Below are 14,183 nucleotides of genomic sequence, written 5' to 3'. Positions count from 1 at the left end.
STGGGGACGGCGGCGGGCAGCGGGCGGCGGGAGCCGCCGAGCCCCGCGCGGCGGGACGCCGGCACGGCGAGCTCCGCGGTCGGAGAGGATCGCTCTCAATCCCTTAACCCACTTAGGCCTAAATCCCCCGAAGGAGTTAGGTACTTAAGGCCCTACTTTCAGGGCTTTCTTGTCACCTTGGCATGAAACACAGCATGCAAACGCCAAACGCCTACGTTATATACGCTGTGACAGACGTAAAGGGCAAAAATCAGTCTTCTCAAAGAATGGGAAAGTACAGGAAACATCCCCAGAAAGGTGTCTTTGAGTTGTCTGCTCATTTAAACCTGAACTGATTTGCAAGAAAGCACATTAATTCACCACAGGTAATCTTAATCTTACCTTAAAAATAACAATATTGCTTTCCTACTTTAAAACCAATCTTTAAACCACTACATTCCTCACATTTTGTCCATTCAGCTTTTTCTACACACAGCCATATTTCTCCCATTTTATCCTGCAGCACTGGTCCCACTAATCGCTACCATATGTTCCAGCACAGAGCATTTCCTCTGGCGTCCTTTAAAAGGGAGCAGTGACACCAGAGCAATACAAGCACTAGCAAATACTGTCTGTCAGGTTCTGTTTTCAAGGACTACAAAAAAAAAAAAGTCTTCATTGTATTAGGCAGGAAAACTTATACCCTCTAGAAATAAATTTAAAAAGGAGTTTTCAGATGGCTTTTTATTATTATTATTTATTTTTACAAATATCCAGAGATAAGGTCTGAAGTTTTATATTTCATTTAACATTTTCAGGTTAAGCCAATATTTGAGTTCTTTTGCACGACAGACAACGCCTAGCTGATTTATCTGCAGTGCCAGGGCGCTCTCCTCATGTGCATTAATTCACAGCTTCTTCTTAGACACATTTCTAYTATGAGCAGCCTCTTATAAAATATCAGCACTTGGAAAGCCACAAGCACATTAATTTTTCCAGAACTTGAGGAAGACTTTCATCCATGGTAACCAGTATTATTCTGTGCTGATAACAGCTTTGGTCAAAACGCAATGAAAATAATCTTGGTTCAAGACACTTTCTTGTTAGATTTTAACTGGCTTTGCCAAGGACTCTTTCYGTAGTCAGCTGGCCCAAGTTCATATTTACAGAAAATACAGAATTATGTTGAAAGACAACCTATTATCTTCTATATGCAKATGGTCTGCAGCAGCTGAGATCAAGGACGATACAAGTAGCACCTTCATGKGTTTCAGATAAGGCTTATCCAGTCTCCCACACACCCATTCACAGAGCCCAACCAGATCCTGAGGAAGAGAAACAAACCCAGGCGGAATAACATTCCCGTTCTGCAAAAGAACTCAGTTACAGACAGTGGATTTACATTAGATCCTGGAAATGCAATAGTCTTCTGAGCTAGCTAACTAGGCTCCACTGCTGCACCTGTCATGTGTTCTGCAAATTTATAAGATATCTGAATCTAAGAATTAGTTTAAGTGATGGAATATATGGTTTATCCTCCTTAGAAGTACACCGGGGGAAGAGGAGGAGAATTGACTTTCCCTGCAATCAACTGTTGCAACTTTAACTGGAAGTTTTAAGCTGTATGTACCAGTAGCACTGCTGTTCTTTCTTGGGAGAAGAGAGAGCACAAAAGGCAGSAGTGGAGAATGTATGTACATCTGGTAAAACTACCAAGGAAAAATCCTCAGCCTCCATCCTCTGGTTAAGTAAACGCCCTCTGCCCACCGGACATCTGCCAAGATCACTGGAGAGAAAAGCTAAAACCAGGCAAGCTTAAGAGCCTGAAGAGATGCCTCTTTGCTCAGGTCRGTTGGCAGAACACCATACATGGTACAAGAGAACAACAGTGTCCCAGTTATGTCAAGAGACCCCACAGGGAGGCTGCATCTGCTACCATGGGAGGAGAAAGCACATGACCCATCTCTGTCTTGTCAGAGCACTGCCTACCTGCACCAGAAAACAGGAATCCTGTGAATTTAGATGAAGACTGATCTCATAACAGAGCTGTTTGAAAGCCTCAGTTACAGGAACAGTAAACATTTTATATTCTTCATAATACAATTTAAAATATCTGTACTAGAAGCAACGATGACAGAAGTCATGACGAAGAACAGTTCCACTAACAGTATTTGTGCAAAGCTGCCTTTAATTCTTGAATACACTTTTGCYTTGGATATTTTGATAGAAAATAATTGCTTGGAGTAGTGGAAATGCAGCTTTTGCACATGCTAAATGCACTACAGAAAACATTGGCCAGTTTTCACTATCAAGATATATAATTACCATGTACACGCTCAGCTAAGCACAGAACTCAATTCCCCTCTTCTGCTTCTCTCCAAGGGAGATCCACGCTAGCTGTAATTTCACAGCTCCTTCCAACAAGCCCAACATGACTGATGCAGACTCTGAAGACCAGAGTTCATCTAAGGCAAGAGATTTGCTGTGAAGAGCTGGGCCCAGCGCATCAGCGCTTTTAACGCCACAGCCTGTTCTTCCAGCTTTACTAGCACCTTCTTCTGCAGCTGAAACTGTTCATGCTGGAAAACAGCTCTTTTATGGAACTTGTTTATTCCTCAGTGCATCCTGAATTCAAAAAAACATAGTGGGCTTAGCTGAATAAAGGAAGAGTGAAAAAAAAATACTCTATGCTGCAATTGCTAGGACAATTTACTCCTTGCAGGCTGACCTCCCTTCCATCCTTCCAAAGGATCAGCAGCAATAGTAGAAAAACAGTAGCAATAACAAACATTTTTGTAGTCCTCTGGTCTCTATAAATATATCCAAGTATTTTTTGTCAATTTCTGTATCAAAATCCCAAGTCTTCTGCAGTTATTTTATAGGTTACTTCCATGCCCTCCATACCAGCCAGGAAAGAACATTTTTGGAAATCTCACTGCAAGTACTTTGTGCCAACATGACTTCTTTCCCACTGTGAACAAGACCTGGGAATAGATGCTGCTTTCTGAAGAGAGATTTTTTTTAAAAAAAGCTAGTTCAGTTGCTTGAATCAGATTCCAACATAGCTGCAAAATTAGGTAGCATGCTAGAGGAAAAAAAAAAAAAAAAAAAATCAATAGGAGTTCAGAGTACTTCCAACATATCAAGATGTAGCCTGAAAATGAGATAGAAATGGGAGTCCAAAGTGCTTGGTGGATCAGCAAAATTAACATATGCAGAAATGAAACAAAAGAGTTATTCCTTCTTACTCAGAAACCGCAAACTAAACCCTGGCAAATATATTACCTGGAAGGTAAACAAGAAGATGGAATATAATCACAGGGTCTCCCCTTTTTAGAATTACAGAATAATCCTGTTAAGCTGTGGCTAACATGAACTGATTGGCTAAATTTAAGAGACCTCCGGTAGCGTTAAAGGAGGTCTCTCACTCTACAGAATTACAGAATTCATATTGTCTAACTGAAGACCTCTACAACAGAGCTATGTCTATATTTATGTACCCTTTGGAGTTACGAGTTTCTCAAGCAAGCTAATATATTTTCCTTTTATTTATCTGAACTGAAAGCACCGTCTCTAAAGAGAGCCATTTTCAAGGAAGCAAAGTTATGATTAAAGTCAGCCTGAGCAGAAGTGAAGGAGCTGCTCTTAAAAAAAAAAAAAAGAGAGAGAGAGAGAGAGAGAGAGAGAGAACAACAACAACAAAAAAAATCAATCCAGACAATCTTATGGGATGCCAGACTTGGCTGTGTGTATTTTTGTATCGTGCCCTAGATCAAAGTCACTAAGACTCTGATTTTCAAAGGAGCATCACACACTAAGACATCTTTGAAAACTTTGGTCTAAATGCTAAGAACACTCAAACTTGATTTCACTTGAATTTTACTTCGTAAGCAGCAAGCTCATGCTCACTAGAACCCAGGCAAATATTTCTCTTCGAGACTTCACCTGAAGAGTGAGAAATATTAGGTATACTCARGAAGGAACAAACTACCCTTTCTTCTAGCATCACGAAGAAAAATTTTGTTGCTAATGCCATGAACAATGTAAAAGTAATTTCCAAAATGAATTTGAACATAAGTAAAGACAATTTATACAATGATGAGCCTGTGCTAGCTCTCTCTAGAAAAACAAGACTGGATATTAGAGATTTTAACTGTTCAGATCTCCTCATGTAAGCGTAAGCAATGATGATGAAAAAGGGAACAACTTTCCTTTGAAAAGTCACCTTAGCTTGCACCTACAGCAGCAGACATAGGAGACAACTCAGCCCTGCAAAAGCAATCGTTCCAAAGGGCAGAAGCTCTGCRTGCAGGAGCCACAGCTGACACTGCTTCCACGTAAGCTCCTACAGAAAGCCCTAAAACACAACTAACAAAGAAAGCTTCAGCCTAATCAGACTTTTGGAAAGAGAGAGTAGCCAGGTGAGAAGGCAGATTYCACTCACCCATAAAGTCCTCACAGGAGACGGACTATCATTTACTGTCATTCTGCAGTTCCGCTGTTTTCATTACTGAGGGCAAATCCTAGAGCAAGCAGACAGGGCTCGTTTACAGACACCTACGTTTCAGAAGATACAAGTTCAACTATTTGTATTTGAAAAAAAAATCAACATTTGTTTGAAATTTATCCCCTTGGCTGGGCATTAAGTGTTTCAGAAAACAGCTGCCGCTTCCATGCATTGAGCAAAATCCTTGGAAATGCTTTTTTGGAGTGTTGACTCCAGCGCTCAYTTTTTGAGCTCTCCTGTCTATCAGGAGGCTCCAGTTCTGCATTTGAGAGCTACAGCAAGGAAACGCATCAGGTCACTGCCACATCAGCTAAGTCTGACATGCAAGTGTTGAGGGGAGACGTTTTGAGCAGAAACTAGTTACCTCACTGCAAAACAGGGACAGATGCCAGCACTCAGTGTTTTGAAAGACTGCTTTTAGAAGTTGCTTTCTGCTGCTTGTGGTGCTAATCAGGAAGAAAGCAGTATTACAGTTGGAAGATTAATAAGAGATTGAGAGGGAAAGACACAGTCACTGATTAAGCATGAAGAGTGACCTCCTCCACCAGGCCGGGCACCACTGTGCTTTGAAGCCCTTGCTGCCTCCATCCCCCTTCCTCCGCTTTCTATTTCTGGCCGAGGAAAGAATCGCTGTTCCCACAGGAGAAAGTCACGCCAACTCACTGAAACCGGCTCTTCCATTTTAAACCCTTAATAAGTTTAACCGCTTGTCACTTCAGCGYGGCTCAACAACACAGAAAAGCAGAGGCAATGGAAACACAGACCACGCTCCACAGAGTGCAAATTTTAAGCCCCACAGCTACTATTACTAACTGCCCACAAGCATGCACTTATCCATGGTAGTCCGTGTGCTCCTGGAGGCTTTGCAGCTAAGTGCGGGACTTCACTGCCTGGCTTACCCTGGTGGTGACACGTTCACGTGCTTGCACCACCACCCCCAAAAGAGGAAAGCCCACCGAATGCCRCATCTACACCACCTTCGGAAGGGTGAACTACGGCACAGCCTTCGGTAAGCTCCTGCAACTTCGCGTAGGCAAGCCCCAAAGCAGTCAGACCTCGGAACYGAATCCAATCTCAAACCTCAAGCTTGCTGAACGTACTGACGAGGGACACCGCTCCTAATAGCTGGCAGCCTGTGTTCCCAAGAAAACGGCAGGCAGAATAAATAACAGCCAAATCCTCCCCCCTCCACGAGCTACAGAATACGTGGCATTAATGGTCATCAGCCTTCTAAAGGCAACTCGGTAAAGCAGAAAGGCATGACATAGTATTACAGGGAGCTTCATGAGTGGAACAGCAGAGAGTTTAGTTGTAATCAAATTAGCTTGATCACTAGGAAAAAAACGAAACTTTCTCCCTAGGTACTGAGAGCGCTTGGGCACTGCTTGCACTCTACTATAACTGTGGTTAAAAAGCCTTAATTATAGCTATATACCGTGGAGAGCTCTCTTAACCCTTAAGCTAAGATTAGAGAAAGGGAAGCAACTGTAAAAGGGCAAGAAAAAGAGCTAATTATTTAGAAAGAAAAGCAAATTTAAAGGACCAAAAGACAGCAGACCTCCCTTCTTTGAAGCTGAGACTTAAAACTCTATCAAGTTTAMGAACAACAAGTAGAAACTTCAAGAGATGTATTTCCTGTATTTTCGGAGGCACACAGGACAGGTGTCAGACAGAAGTTAATTTTCTACCCAAGCCTTAAAAAAAGGTGGGGCTTCCTGGTGACTTGGTGTGCTATCTTATTGATTCAGCTATTGCGAGCTTTCCCCAACTGATTGTCATTTCTTTTAAAATTAACAAAAGAGGCAGAGTCTGACAAGCCACCCATAATTTGATACCCAGTACTACTGCCATGCTTAACAAAGCTGGGAAGACAGTCCATAGAGAGAACAGAAAAATCCAGAATCAGAGAGGAAGGTGAGAGGGACTGTATTATCCCTGGACAGGGGAACAGAGCACCACGTTTACAGTTAGACTCTTTAAAGGGACTTGAGCATTAGGATTTGTTCAGGAATCGCTGAAATCCAATAAACAGATTTACACTTTGTTCACTGCTAATAATCCCCACTGATAGCTACCAGTTTTGCAAGCAATCCAGAATCTGAAATCAAACCAGAATATATATATATAAAAAATTGTCTCTAGAAGCAGAGGACTTCCCAGCCAAGTTATACCTACAGGGAATACATGGATGGCCTAACTTCATTAGGATTGACTGAAATGGTTCTGTCTGGGAAATTAACTCAGATTAAGATGAAATGCAAATGTAGGGCTGAATGGCTACTCCTTTTGATCCAAAATAGGAACAGACATACAAAGTTAATAACGAGTAACYATTCAGCTTTAACTCAATCTACTTTCATCTGATTTAAGTAACATTTAAATAATATTTAAAGGAATATTTAAATAATCATTAGTGTCTGCTTCCCATCCCAGTACAGCCCATCAGATTAGTCTGTTTTTAATCCAATCAGCTACGAAAAAAATCCTTTCCAGSTTTCTAGTAAAGGTAATCCAAAGGAAAATCTACACATATATTCAGGTTGTAAATCTGGAGAGCACCTATTTACTATTAAAAGATTTCATAAACAAAGTTACTAAAGACACCTCTGCCTGTGTATCACACGTTATTGATGCTATCAAACGATCGCGAGCAGCCTAGCTCACTGAGGTGACCCTACAGAGTTAACACCACGGTAAACATGAAACACGAGGGACCCTACAGAAGGTGCTACTGTAGAGTCTTACAACGGTGCAGATCACAACAGCTTTGTTCACAGACGCATTTCTGCCACCTTGAAGTAGACTATTCTGCAAAACTCAGGACAGCGCATTCTGCTGGAGGTGCGTCCCGCAAAAACCTGCGAGTGACAACTCTACTATACACAAGATGATAGAAAGTACCAAGTTGGCACACTCACAAACCTGTTTTTGTAGTGGTTGCACATTTTTTTAAAAAATAAGCTATTTTGGATCAAAATGAATTTTTACAGCACAAATAATTTTTCCAGGGATAGCTCAAGCACACAGTGCCGTACACCTCCTACCAACTCCTGACCTTCCCTCCAGCTTTTTACTTTCCACAAAGATATTTAAAGGCTATCCATCTGTGCTGCCTGGTATATGAAAAGGTTATAGAGAAACCAAAGATGTGTGCAGATATCTTTTACATCCAGAGAACAATTTCCTCAATGTTTAACTTCAACAGGATCTGTTTCCAAGCAATGTAAGCAAAGTTATTGTGGGCTCCAATGAAATGTAAATACAAGAGTGACAGGAATATTAACTGCTGTTCCTTTATTTTTTATAGTGACACACAACGGTATTTAAACAAGAAGATAACGTATAGCTAAAATTTAGTAGAGAGCATTTTCCTGATCAAATTCACCAACAAACTATCACTGGTAGTACAGAAATTTTCCATTAGTTAAGGAAAACAGTTCCATTAATTTATCAACTGATTTGGTCAAATACATGGCAGCTATCTAACAGGAAATTCGTAACTGCAGTTGCACATAAATCTTGCCATATCTCATCATTTGGTCCATATTCATACAGAAAAAGCAAACAGCTTTACAGATCATTATATGATTATGGTTTTCACTGGCAATCTAGGAAGTGGTCCAGATGTCAGGAGGCAAAAAAAGTTTTATTTTTCCTACTAAAGTCTTCCTTCAGTGAAGAGAGTTAATCATTGCAGCTTTTCCAAGCTGCATGCAGAGTGTGTTTGAATGGCTAAAAATGGAACCACTTGTCTGATAACAGGAGCATCGACTCCTTGGGAGAGAGAGAAGCTCCCCTGAGAATAGCCAGTACAACCACCCTGCCAGGTTCACGTGGCGTAAGACACTTAGATACAGCTCATTTGTCCATTCAGCTCCATATAACTTATAGGCACAACCATGAGAAGGAGTAATGAGACCCAGAAGAAAGACCATTAAAACTTCCATTTTCTTAATCAACATTTAATCCAAATTTGACTTTGACTTCACACCTGCAAGGCAGTTTAGCCAGTCTGGGTGCTCCGAACTCGTGTGGAATCCCACCAGTATTTCCCTTCTACTGGGAAGAAGGAGCTGGGCTTTCCCTGGAGCTCACTTTCTTAATCAGGAAAAGTGGTATGCCACGCGTATCCGGCCCAGGGAAAACTGCTCATTCCACAATCGCACTGAAGCAATCGGCTTCATCTAGAGTAGCCTACACCAGGAATAATCACTCTGAAACAAGTTTGTTCAGCTCCAGCACTCGGACTTCAGTGCTTACATGCCAATCGTTTTACAGTGTGCTTAGCAAGATAAGCCTTCCAAAGCTTGCTTTTAAATCAGCTCACAGGCRCCTGTTAAATACAACTGACAACATGGCATCTCCAGAAGGTCTGAAGGAAGCCAAGTCCCAGAATTCAAACAAAACAGGACCTTCTAGGGCATGACCACACAAAGAAGTCTCTGCCCAGCAGTGGGATAAGTTGGTCGGTCTGTTTATCTCTGGCTGGCAGAGAACAGCAAGGTTTCCTCTCACTCTTCTCAAACCCTTCTCCTCTACCCTAAGTTTGGGCTGCACAACAAGTCTGCTAAATCATCCTCTTCCTGAGGAAGTTTTTCCCATAAATACCATGAAGTTGACAATCCTCAGTAGTTTTGTAGCTGCCCGGGGGTAAAAACCGCAAAGATGAAGGTTTTACTCTCCTGCTTGTTGAGGAGGASAGGAGCAGCAGGAGCTCAGTTTGGAAGGCAACACCGCATTGCTCCCCATTCCCACCACAGTTCGGGCTGCTTCTTCAACATAGCCTGGAAGTGTTACGCTTAATTTTTACTAAAGCCAAAGCTCATGACCCCAAACTTCACAGGAAGAGCACTCTTGCAAAACATTTTTCAATGACAAGTTGACTGTTTCTCTTCCGTGACCTATCAGGAAACAGGTACATTTGACTTCACTCCAGGGTACTGGCAGCAGAGGGCACCACACAATCAACTATGTGATTCATGTAGATCCATCACATGCGCAAGTGAATTTATAGAGCTCAAATTACTACAGCAAGCTATGAGGTGACTCTATAAAGCATGCATCATATCAGATAAAGTGTACAGAATGAAAAGTAGCTAATTTGCTACGGTAAATTACCTTATCTGGCAATTCAAAGAATGAGACATTGACGTTTAAGATCTCTCKCAGTTCAAGGGTCACTTTCCTTTCGGCAGTGCAGGGCACGCACGGCGCACACCTCCAGCCCTACTGCAGCGATACTGCCCTGTGTCGCAATCGCCGTGTTGGAAGTCACGGAAATACTTGCATTAGCCCCAACATAAACCACTAGCCCACAAATTAACTCTAAGCTTTACGTACTGCGGGACCACGCATCATTTAAACACTTCAGCTGAGGATGCACAGCAGCATCCGAGGCAGACAGTGGAGATCTAAAAGAAAACAGGGATTGCAGAATTTATCTCTCGCTTTCTCCTACACCTACGAACTGTATGTTTTGAGCTACTGAATATCTGTTAAAAACAGAAAAAAAATGAAACTACACAAAACTTGATGTGTATTATGTGTGCATGTCAACATAGCATGCTAGTTGGTTAAAAAAAAAAAAGGAGATGAAGTATAGAAAGAGCGAAACATAAGTAGCTACTCAGCTAATACTTTTTACTGGTTGCCGTTGCACCCCTGTCCCCATCGCCTGAGGGGTGACTGTAAGGACCCAAGGACAYGGCAGCCACAGCCACGAGCGAGTCCCAAGGACGGCTGCGGCTCGGCYGCCTCGGGCCTCCCCTTCTCGCAGGGGGGGGCTCCAGCCGCCAGGGCTCCGGGACAAGCCCAAAGGCAGAAATACAGGCCACAGACCTCATCGGTGCTATTACAGCAACACAGTATTTTCAACCAGCATAATGTTTCACCTGAACATGTAAATGCAGAACCAATTAGCTTCCCAGGCACTTCTGTAGAAACAGTTTAGCATAATTTTTCCTAGAAGGTATTTACATGGCTTCTGATTACTTAATTTTCTGATACACTTGTCTCTGGCACTAAAAAGATTAAAGAAGGTAAAAATCCCCTATGTTGATTTATTGTCCCTTTGAAGGTAACGTGCAGCACAAGGAACATAATTGGACAAGCTTCCTAGCATGATTTAAATTTTAAACCTTTAGCATTGCAACTTTATGTCCTAGGAGCTGCTCCTTACATTTTAAATCCAACTGTTCATTGAAACTTTCTTTCCCCTTCTGCAGTTACCCCAAAGGAGAAATTACTGAGTGAAATCAGTACACACCATTCAAAAAGAAAGAATGAGACCGGACAGAGATTTCATTGAAAAGCTCAACTGTGTTACATCTGAACTGTCTTCCATTCAAAGATGAGTTGGCACAAAAGAAGTAAATTAAAGACAGAAAGTATTTTCAGACTGCTATGTATACTACTTTTTGTGAGACAGCACCTTAAACTAGAGTTTTGGTATTCACAAGCCAGCTCTTCAGTATGTCTTTGTGAACAAGCAGACACAAATAGCATATTCATTTACAAGCTGGAATTTGATCAATAAGTACAAAACCCATGAATGCTTGTCAGGACCAAGGAAGAGAGGCTGTAACCATTGAATCTGAGAAGCCCAATAAATACTCCATACTCAGCTGGCAGATAAGGCCATGACAACAACAATAATAAAAATAAATTAAAAAAAATCAAACCCAAAACATATTTGCTTTGTCTTTATTCCATTTCACCTGCAATTATTTCTACCAARACAGCGCTTGTCCTTTAGGGTTTGTTTTTCTTCTTTTGCTCAGTGCAAAAAGAGTTATCATCGCAGGGCCTGAGCCTTCAAAAACATGCAGATACATGGTACAGGTATAGCTTTCCCACAGACCCACTGCACCCACAGAACTGCTCCAAGTCAGATTGGAAAAAAATCAAGCCTTCAGCCTAAAACCCAGTAACTCTGATCTACACAAGTACAAAGATTAATTTCAACTTCTCCTGCATGCCATGCAAACATTTCCTTCCCAGATCAAAACACATCCAAATAGAGGCACACCTCAAAATACCAACAGTTCTTGTGCTTCAGATAAACGTAGGATAAAGAAAAATACGTAACATGGGTACAGCATGGGCAGTGCAAGATTCCTGAATATTGATAATACTAAATATGCACACAGGAGCCTGCGGTGGTGCACTGCATCATAGAAACTGCCGGGCTTACAGCTACCCCAGCCCAAAGCMACCCTACAGGGACAACTCCGGACCAAGAAAAAGCCAGGTTGGTCCTGTTTTCAGTCCATATAGATTTAACCAGAATTAACTACTACCTCCAAGAAGGAGCTTTGAAGCCTCCTAAGAATATCTACAAACTTCCTCCTTCGCAACCTCAAAAAACCACGCGATTCTACATTGCTCTTCATTTTGCTGTAAAATCAGCTTACGTGAAACTGTGGAGCAACAGACTACAAGGCTTGATTTTATCAGTCATGCAAAACAGGCTCCCTGCTTGCCACAGACCTACAAGCGTAAGGCAGTAACATCAGCAACTCCAGGCACGTAACAATTGCCAGATACATTAAAAAAAAAAATCTGTGCGGATTTGGGGATTCACCACTCATTCACACCTTAGAGCAGGTTCCAACTGACCCCTCGCACAGGGGACCCGGGGCGTTACGAGGACGCGATCCCAGCCATGCCCACGCTCCCGCCGGACACTCGCCTCTGGAGAACGTTTCCTTCGGGGAGGGAAGGGCTCRGGCTCCGTTCGCCTGTTCCTCCCTTCGAGGATGCTCCTCAGTGTCACAGCGAGTTCCTCCGCCTTTACGACGCAGTCGGAATGGCAAGTCTCCAAGGAGGGAGAGATTTAGACAACTAAGAGTTTAAGTGGTTTTGAACGAGGAGCAGCCTTGCAGAGCCGAAGCTGAACTGATAGTTACGTGCTGACACTTCAAGCTTTCGGGTCCCAATCGCTCTTAATGGTACCGAGCCAAACCGAGAGCGAGATAAAGCAATTACATAGCCAAAATGAAACGCAGCTCAATTGAGCTTACAAACGTCTACTTTGGGTGATCTAGCAGTCCCGTCTCTCGCGACGAGCAGAAGGGTTTGTCTGTTACATCTGCCGTCGCAGGCGGTCGATGSCTGCGAGACGCCCGAGCCAGGCGCCCGGCGGGGGCCCTCCGGCCCCGGCGCTGCCCCGGCCCTGAAGCGCAGCGCGCGCAGGCACGACCCGCCGGGCGCTTCCTGCCAGCTCTGGCCACCAGCCCCAGGGGCACCCCGAAGTACCCAGGGACACCGGCTCCCCGAAGCGCACCGAGATGGGGGAAGGGAAGCAGCGCCCTGCTCTGCGCTCGCCGCCTCGGGGCAGAGACCTCGCTTTAGTCCCTCACCAAGCTCGGCCAAAACGCCAAGCGGACCTACGGTGCTTGCCACAGGAGCGGTCACTCCCGCACGAAACGCTGCTGTCCTCAGCTTACGTAAGGACAGCTGCTGCCACGGCTCCCGGGAGCACCCGCGCTCCGGCTCCGATGCTCCCCTCGCCGCGTGCCTCCAGGGCTGCTCCCACCGCGGCTCTCCGTGTGGGGGAGCTCCCTCCCCATGGCCGGAGCAAGCCCCCCTTCCCCACACACTCCTGGGGGGTTGCAGCGCATCCCAGTCCTGCCCCTAGAGGGGCAGCATTCACCCCCCCCCCATCCCCTACGCACGGGGCTCCGGTCCCCACGTAGGCAGACAGGCTGCTCCTGCTCCCCATCCCCTACGCGGGGGCACACGCCAGCTCCTGCCCCTGTGCAGAGGGGACGCACCCCACCACCCATTGCCACCAACACGCCACTATCGCCAACAACACTGCACCCCACCTTACACACGCAGACCCCCCTACAAGTATCCTAGCACACACACGCACAGATTTCCCCCCCTGCTTGCACACACAGACTCCCTCAAGCACTGGGGCACATGCAGACACTCCCATCATGCTTGCACACACAACTGCCCCCACTAACGTTGCACACACAGATCCCCTCTTTGCACGTGAAACCCCCCAAAGCACTCTTACAAGTGCAGACCCCCGTTGCACACACAGAGCCTCCCTCCCAGGTACAGTGCAACACACAACACCCCACTCTTGCATGCACAAACCCCCTTGCACATGCAACCTCCCAAGCACTCTTGCACATTCAGACCTCCCCTCCGTACACGCAACACCCCCAAAGCCCCCTTACAAGTGCAGACCCCTCCCTTGCAGTACCCTCCCGAGTACCCTGGCACATGCAGGCCCCCCACCGTTGCATACACAACCGCCTTCCACATACAACCCTCTAAGTACCCTTGCACACACAACCACCCATACATGCGCAGATCTCTCCTTGCACGCGCAGACTCCCCCGTACCCACGCACACGCAGCCCCCCCGAACATCCCATAAGACGGGGAGGGCTGAGCAGCCGTGCACACACACACACACGTGTGCAAATATACATATATTTATATATATATAAATACAGACCCGCCCACAGCCCCCCGGAGCGCCCCCTCGGCGGGACTCGCCGCTCCCCCGCGCGGCGCCGCCACTCACCGGCGCGTCGGCGGCTCCGCCGCCCTCGAGCTGCCGCTCGCGGTAGAGGGACCAGAGCCCCACGTTGGGCAGGAAGACGAGGGCGGCGAGCGCCAGCCCCACGGCCTGCAGCAGCCGCTTCTGCTTCCGCCGCATCGGAGCCGCCGCCGCCGCC

General features: G+C 45.0%; 1 protein-coding gene across 1 annotated transcript in view; it reads right to left on the bottom strand.

Annotated features, from left to right (window-relative positions):
• Positions 1-14,164, bottom strand: part of GALNT10 (polypeptide N-acetylgalactosaminyltransferase 10) — an 88,312-nt gene extending 74,148 nt beyond the window's left edge. Inside the window, exons 1-3 of the mRNA XM_085317821.1 lie at positions 14,030-14,164; positions 13,704-13,716; positions 12,082-12,302 (exon numbers count right to left, since the gene is read on the bottom strand). Of these exons, the coding sequence (XP_085173947.1) occupies positions 12,082-12,302; positions 13,704-13,716; positions 14,030-14,164 (369 nt within the window). The remainder of the gene's footprint in view (positions 1-12,081; positions 12,303-13,703; positions 13,717-14,029) is intronic.
• Positions 14,165-14,183: the final 19 nt, after the last annotated feature.

This window comes from Rhea americana, unplaced genomic scaffold (genome assembly GCF_003343005.1).
Source record: "Rhea americana isolate MKP2758 unplaced genomic scaffold, rheAme1 scaffold_51, whole genome shotgun sequence".
Lineage (NCBI taxonomy): Eukaryota > Metazoa > Chordata > Aves > Rheiformes > Rheidae > Rhea > Rhea americana.
The sequence above is the reverse complement of the archived record's forward strand: the minus strand, read 5'-3'. Positions and strand labels throughout refer to the sequence as shown.